This window comes from Glycine max, chromosome 10, assembly GCF_000004515.6.
Source record: "Glycine max cultivar Williams 82 chromosome 10, Glycine_max_v4.0, whole genome shotgun sequence".
Classification (NCBI taxonomy): domain Eukaryota; kingdom Viridiplantae; phylum Streptophyta; class Magnoliopsida; order Fabales; family Fabaceae; genus Glycine; species Glycine max.
Genome location: NC_038246.2, coordinates 35,894,194 through 35,901,699, shown reverse-complemented (window position 1 = coordinate 35,901,699; position 7,506 = coordinate 35,894,194). Strand labels below are relative to the sequence as shown.

The 7,506-nt window shown below is 40.3% G+C and overlaps 2 protein-coding genes across 3 annotated transcripts; both read left to right on the top strand.

Moving 5' to 3' along the window:
* Positions 1–409: 409 nt before the first annotated feature.
* Positions 410–3,679, top strand: LOC100798635 (uncharacterized TPR repeat-containing protein At1g05150). The gene has a single exon (XM_003535937.5). The coding sequence runs from the start codon at positions 1,024–1,026 to the stop codon at positions 3,430–3,432; it is 2,409 nt and encodes an 802-aa protein (XP_003535985.1). The 5' UTR covers positions 410–1,023; the 3' UTR covers positions 3,433–3,679.
* A 72-nt stretch (positions 3,680–3,751) lies between these two features.
* LOC100800391 (zinc finger MYM-type protein 1) lies at positions 3,752–7,349 on the top strand. Of its 2 annotated transcripts, XM_041005690.1 has the most exons (3): positions 4,940–5,072; positions 5,149–5,702; positions 5,787–7,349. In XM_041005690.1, the coding sequence occupies exons 1-3, from the start codon at positions 5,070–5,072 to the stop codon at positions 7,249–7,251; spliced, it is 2,022 nt and encodes a 673-aa protein (XP_040861624.1). In that variant the 5' UTR covers positions 4,940–5,069; the 3' UTR covers positions 7,252–7,349. The 2 variants fall into 2 exon arrangements, with proteins under 2 accessions (XP_014618621.1, XP_040861624.1); XM_014763135.2 differs by having other exon boundaries at positions 3,752–5,702.
* Positions 7,350–7,506: the final 157 nt, after the last annotated feature.

Here is a 7,506-nt window from a genome sequence, read left to right as displayed (position 1 = left end):
ACTATTTATTTATATAAAATAAATATTTATTCTATAAAATACACAAACTCAAATATTAATTTTCATCGAATTCAGGGACAAAATATATTTGTTTTCTCTTTTGAAATAATGCAATGATTGGCGTAAATCAAAATATTTGTAGCTTTAATACTATGTTATTTGCAGTCGAAAGTTTGATTGACAGATGTATTTGTTACCAACCCATAATCATTACTTAACTCAAATTAACTAATTAAGCCCCACCAACATCAAATATCCAGCAATATAATCACATAAACTAAAAGAAAAATAAATTAAAATTGATATATATATATATATATATATATATATATATATATATATATATATATATATATATATAGAGAGAGAGAGAGAGAGAGAGAGAGAGAGAGAGAGTATGTGTGGGAGAGTGCTATTTCTTCTTCAATTTCTTTACAGCTGAGCAGAGATTGACAAATCAAAAACCATAATAACGATAAACAGACAGCTAAATAATGGTGCAAACTAGGTCCCAAATCAACTCCTACTGATTTCTAAAAAAGAAATGTAGGGTTTTCAATTTCAAACCCTAAAACAAAATCATAGCCTTTGGAATTGGTCCCATCAATCCCTTTAGCTCCCACCCACACACCCCACACCCATCATCACCAACAAACAAGTCCTTCCCCTGCCCTAACACGAACCCCAAATCTCATCAAAAGATTCGAAACACAACACAAAACACAAATTTAGGGTTCCAAAATTTCCAATTTCTAAAACCGTGCCCCCTTTCAAATGGTCCCTCTGAGTAGTAACCCCACAATACAACCAACTATCATCAACCACAAGTAACCCCTTCTGACTCCAATCCCAAATCCTAATTACCCCAAAACAACTCATTGGGGTTCCAATTTCAAACCCTTATTAAATAAAAAAATTAAGTTTTATTTTATTTTTATTTTTCTTCTTCCCTCAAACACAAAAACCTCACTGGCACCGACCCATCATAGTTTTCACCTCCAAGCTTCGATTTTGACTCCGGAAATGGCGACGAGGGGCACCAGATCGGAGAAGGTTCGGCGAATTTTCAACCAATTCGACGCGAACCGTGATGGGGGTCTCAACCGCGAGGAAATGGCGTCGCTGGTGGGTGCTGTGAACCCTAGGGTGAAATTCAGCGACGAACAAATCAACGCGATCCTTGATGAGGTGTTCCGAACATACGGCGAATTCATCGACGGCGACAAGGGTCTCACGTACGAGGGTTTGTTGCGCACGTACGACGACGGCGCCGGCGACGTCGACCGTGACTTCGACGCGCTCGGCCTCGACCTCGTCGCCGCTGACGCCGCGAAGGAGCCCCTCGCGGCGTTGGAGGCGTCGTCCTCGTCGATTGTCGACGAGAGGATGGCGGTGGAGACGCAGAAGAAGCAGCGGACGGCCGCCTGGGCCGTGTCGCCGAACCACGGGATCGTGTTCGACGAAACGTGGAAGATTGTGGACGATTTGGAGCTTCTTGTGAAGAGGCTGAAGGTGAAGCAGTCCAAGGAAGGTGGGAAATTGAAGAATGACAACTTTGACGCGTATTCGGATGCCGGCTGGTCGCGCGAATTGGGGCCTTCGGCGGAGATTTCGGAGAAGAGAGTGATGTGGGAGGAATCAGGGCATGATTATGCAGTGTTTTTGAAGGAATTGGGAGGGTTGAGAGGGAGGGCTGATGGTGCTAGGTCAAGAGAAGAGGCATTTGATGGGCACATGGCAATTGGGAGGGTTTTGTATGAGCACCAGTTGTTTAAGGAGGCATTGGTTAGTTTCAAGAGGGCTTGTGAGTTGCAGCCTGTGGATGTGAGGCCTCATTTTAGAACAGGGAACTGTTTGTATGTTCTTGGCAGGTACAAGGAGGCCAAGGAGGAGTTCCTCTTGGCTCTTGAGTCTGCTGAGGCTGGAGGGAACCAATGGGCTTACTTGCTACCCCAGATTTATGTCAACCTCGGCATCGCACTCGAGGGTGAAGGGCTGGTTTTGAGTGCCTGTGAGTATTATAGGGAGGCTGCGATTCTTTGTCCCACACATTTTAGAGCTTTGAAGCTCTTAGGTAGTGCTCTTTTTGGTGTTGGGGAGTATAGGGCCGCGGTGAAGGCATTGGAGGAGGCAATATTCATGAAGCCGGATTATGCTGATGCGCATTGTGATTTGGCCTCGGCGTTGCATGCCATGGGTGAGGATGAGAGGGCGATTGAGGTGTTTCAGAAGGCTATTGATTTGAAGCCTGGTCATGTTGATGCGCTTTATAATTTAGGTGGGTTGTACATGGACCTAGGTAGGTTTCAGAGGGCTTCTGAAATGTATACTAGGGTTTTGGCTGTGTGGCCAAACCATTGGCGAGCCCAGCTGAACAAGGCGGTGTCGCTGCTAGGAGCTGGGGAGACTGAAGAGGCCAAAAGAGCTTTGAAAGAAGCATTGAAAATGACGAATAGGGTTGAGCTGCATGATGCAATATCTCATTTGAAGCAGCTGCAGAAAAAGAAGACCAAACCTAGTAATGGGGGTGCTTCCGGGGAGGCATCCTTTGTTATTGTTGAACCATCTAAGTTTAAGGTAGTTGGAGATAAGACTACGGGGAGGCAGGAGCTAGCCACTGCCTTGCAAATCAGAGCGCTTCAGAGGGTTGCTCGGTTGAGTCGTTGCAGCGTGGAGCTTTTGAAGAAGGAGATGAGCGAACGTGATGTGCCGGTGTCCTATTCTGGTAGTGGAGTTCCTGAAAAGTCCATCCGGAAGCCGAGTTTGGAAGAAATTCTTCACAGATTACTCAATTTTCTGAAGCCTGAGACTTTTCAAGGGGCTGTAAAAGCCATAAATGAGAGGATTCTTTCTGTTTTGGATGAGAATGGTTCAGGCAGGCTGGATCTGGGAATGTTTTTTGCTATTCTTGCTCCTATTTGTGGCGGTCCTCCGGATAGACGCAAAAGGGTTGCCTTTGATGCACTTTTGTGGCGTCCTATGAACGAAGACGGTGCTAATATTAGGAAATTTGATGCCACTTTATACATCAAGTTGTTAAGGGCAGTTTATCTTCCTAGCCAAGGGGTTAGTGAATTAATGGAGGTTCGTGGAGATTCGGACACTTCAATGGTGTCTTTCTCTGAGTTTTTAGTTATGTTTGACGATCCAGATTGGGGTTTTGGCATCATGCCTACTCTGGTGAAGCTTGAAACCGGGGATAGAAACAGGCATGGTGACACGGTATGCTCGGTTTGCCGCTACCCAATTATTGGTTCTCGGTTTAAGGAGATAAAATCTCATTTTAGTTTGTGTAACCAATGCTACAGTGAGGGAAAGGTGCCTTCTTCATTTAAGCAGGATGAGTACAGATTTAAAGAGTATGGAAGTGAGGGTGAAGCCATGAAAGATAAGTGTATGTGCTTCAGTTTGCAATTCCATAATGAAAAGTAGATAGTGGCATTCGATTTTTTGTCTTTTGATTTTTTTGTTCTACTATCTTGTATTATCCCATCTTGTTTATCCTAGCTTTTCAGGTGTGAATGTGATTATCTCTAGCTCATGATTTCACCAGGCATTTTGGCCCCTTGTTTAATAATTGTTTCAGGTGGTGCTTCACTGCTCTTTAGTAACTGTTTATAGACATTGTAAAACCTTTAACCTCCGTGACAAACATTTGTGTTTATCATGCTTCTTTTTATCCCTCCATTCTCTGTTTTGTATGAAGCATTTATCTTTTGACACATGAAGCCTGAAAAGTAAGTCTAGAGTACTGTGATTCTAACTTTCAATTATATTTGTAGTATTCAACGGAGGAGTGGTCAATTTTTCCACCTTGTTACGTTAGATTTTGTTTATACGCTTTAAGTACCATGAGTACAATACATTCAATGGTTTATATTTCACCTCAATTTTAATCTGTCAGTACATTTAACTCTGCTTTGAACTTTCATTTGTTTCCATATGGTTAATTTGATGTGATGCAATGAGAGTATACAAGAATTTTGAACAGTAGGGACTTTGCGGTTTTGTATTTATATATTCACGAATTTTTCCATCTCTTCATCCATCTCTTCATCAACAGTACAATCAGTGGCGGTTCTACCATGCGGCCAGCAGGGGCATATGCCCGGGCTCAGCTAGGCATTTTTTTTGGTTACAAGCCCAATATTTTTTTATTAGTCTTAAAAAACAAATAAAATTTAAAAAAAAAGAAAGAGGAAAAAGGAAAAAGGAAACGGAAAGTTTCCGTCTCTCCGAATCCAGCAGTGGGCAGTTCCTCCAACTCCCTCCGTCGCCGCCGCCTCCCTCCTCCTCTCCTCTGTGTCTTCTCTTCCCTCCATCGCCGACTCCTTCTATTTCCTCCTCTCCGCGCCGTCGTCGCCGTCTTCTCTTCCATAATCCCATAGCAGCCGCAGGTAAGGTAAGTTAGGAAAAATAAAAGTGATTAAGATGGAAAGTGTTTTTGTTTGTTGTGATACTTCCGTGTTCTTTAATTTTTCTTCCATTTTTCAAGTGTGAACAGTGAACTCATAGAGTCATAGTGGACACTTTTTCTTTTTCTTCCCCACTAAGAGCACGTTTATTGAAGAAGAAAAAGTCATATTTTATTCCCTTTTTTTTTTGCTTTTCTAATATGGAAAAAAGCTTAGAGGAAAAGACTTTTGATTGCTTAAGTTAATAATTTCTTTTTGGTCTTTTGTGTTGCACTACATACATGGTTGCAATTTGCAAAAGAGTTTTCTAATATATCAATTGCAAACACTAAAATTTTCTTTGCTACAATTTTGTAACTATTTTATCTTTATTTCAGATATGAGGAGATTTTTGGTTGATAGAGAAAATATTGAGAATGTGAATGTTGTGCAACCGGAAGCTGAATTAGAACCACCACTTAATAATGTGGTTAATGAGTTTAATCCAAATGAGATTGTGCGTGATCCAGGTCGTAGGAAACAAATTAATGAGTATGCTCCGGATATTCAAGACCAAGTGAGGAGGGCATATATATTGAAGGGTCCAATGCAACCAGATTTGTCAAACTTTCCTCGTACTCAATTTGGAAGTGTTAAAAGAGCATTTAGTAAATCATGGTATAAGAATTATACATGGTTAGAATACAGTGAGATAAAGGATGCAGCTTATTGTTTTTATTGTTTTCTATTTAAGCAACCCGGGAGGGCCGAGCACTTTGGTTTTGAAGTCTTCACTAAAAGCGGATATAGAGATTGGAAGCATGCATCTCAAGGCTTGAAAGGTCATGTTGGTAGTCATAATAGTTTGCACAACTCATGTGTCAAGCACTACAATGATTATAATAATCAAAGACAAAGTGTGACAAGTAAGTTTGCTAAAGCAACCAAGGAATCAGAAGAATTGTATAAGATTCGTTTGACTTGTTCTTTAGATTGTTCAAGATATCTCATAGCACAAGGCATGGCTTTCCGTGGCCATGATGAATCCTCTACTTCGCTAAATAAGGGCAATTTTAGAGAGATGGTAGATTGGGTAAAATCTCAGAATGAACAAGTGAGGGATGCTTTTGACCGTGGTGGAAAAAATTGCAAAATGACTTGCGGTGACATTCAAAAGGAGCTTGCAACGTGTTGTGCACATGAAGTTACCAAGGTGATTATGGAAGAGCTTGGTGATAGACAATTCTCCGTGCTTATTGACGAGTCACGTGATATATCCGTCAAAGAGCAAATGGCGGTGATGTTGAGGTTAGTAGTTGTATTTTCCAATTTCCAATTTTCATTACCTATTACTCTCTATGCCGCCAAGTAAACTGGTTGAATTTGTTTTAGGTTTTTGAATGACAAAGGGAATGTTGTGGAACGATTTATTGCTCTACATCATGTCACAGATACTTCATCTAAGTCATTAAAGGATGCTCTTTATGGTATTCTTGATAAGTACACATTATCTATTTCAAGGATACGAGGGCAAGGATATGATGGAGCTTCAAATATGAGAGGTGAATTTAATGGTTTGCAAAGAAAAATTCTAGATGAAAATCCTTATGCTTTCTATGTCCATTGTTATGCTCACCGTTTGCAATTGGTTGTTGTGTCTGTTACTAGTAGTTGCTCATCTATTCATGATTTCTTTGAGTACATCACCTTGATTGTGAATACAACAAGTGCATCTTGTAAGAGGAGGGATGCTTTGACAGAGGCACAACACAAAGATATTTTAAATAAACTTGAGAGTGGTGAGATATCTAGAGGAAGGGGCTTACACCAATCATCTAGTCTCACTAGACCCGGGGATACTAGATGGGGTTCACATCATACTACATTGCTTCGTTTGGATCAAATGTGGTCCTTCGTGTTAAAGGTGCTTAGTATGGTTGATGAAGATGGACGTGGACCATCTCAAGCAGCAGGTTTGATAGAAAAAATGGAGAGCTTTAAATTTGCTTTTATTTTGAGGTTAATGTTAAAGTTGTTTGGTATCACAAACGAGCTTTCAAATGTATTGCAAAGAAAAGATCTTAATATTGTGAATGCCATGGAATTAGTTGATGTTGTCAAAGCTCGGTTGGGCACAATGAGAGAGAGTGGCTGGAATAATTTTTTTGCCGATGTCCAAGGATTTTGTGTAGCTAAAAGTATTCCGGTACCAAATATGGATGACGAAATACCGGTTCGGGGTCGTTCAAGAGCAGAAGGGAGGACTATCACTAATCTTCATCATTACCGTGCAAAGATTTTTTATGTTGCTATTGATAAAATATGTGTGGAGATAGATCACCGCTTTAGTGAAGGAAGTAACATTATACTTGATTGCTTCTCATGTCTTGACCCCAAGAACTCTTTCTCCAAGTTTGATGTTGATAAGCTTGCTCGTCTTGCTGATATTTATCATGCAGACTTTTCTGATGATGACCGAGGAACAATTAGGGATCAACTTGAAACTTATGTGCTTCAAGTGAGAAGAAATGCTTCTTTTTCCACTTGCGAAGATGTTCAAAGTTTGGCTATGAAGATGGTTCAAACTGAGAAACATTTGGTATTTCCATTGGTTTATAAACTTATTGAGCTAGCTTTGATATTGCCGGTGTCGACAGCATCCGTTGAAAGAGCTTTTTCAGCAATGAAGATTATCAAGTCTAAATTGCGCAATAAGATCAACGATGTGTGGTTCAATGACTTGATGGTATGTTACATCGAGCGGGAGATATTCAAGTCGCTTGATGATATTGATATTATTCGAACATTTACCGCAAAGAAGTCTCGGAAAGGACACTTGCCTCGTAATTTTATTTAACCCGCTATTGTAAGATTATGTTTATCTCTTTTATTTTAAACTATATTCTTGTTGACAAAATGACGAGTCTCTTTTATTTTGATTGATTACTATTTACATATTATATACAATGTGAATTTGCTATCTTTAAATTTTTGCCCAGGCTTTATAATTTTTCTGGCTCCGCCACTGAGTACAATATGACAGAACATCTATCTGTGTTTTTATCTGTTATTTCTTTCTCTGGTTAATTTTGGTGTAATTCACCGAGAGTAT

Bases quoted from the DNA above. Each gene is read 5' to 3' on its own strand.
- LOC100798635 (XM_003535937.5), top strand. From the start codon at position 1,024: ATGGCGACGAGGGGCACCAGATCGGAGAAGGTTCGGCGAATTTTCAAC.
- LOC100800391 (XM_014763135.2), top strand. From the start codon at position 4,795: ATGAGGAGATTTTTGGTTGATAGAGAAAATATTGAGAATGTGAATGTT. The intron at 5,703-5,786 runs GTTAGTAGTTGT...AATTTGTTTTAG, and splicing joins CAAATGGCGGTGATGTTGAG to GTTTTTGAATGACAAAGGGA.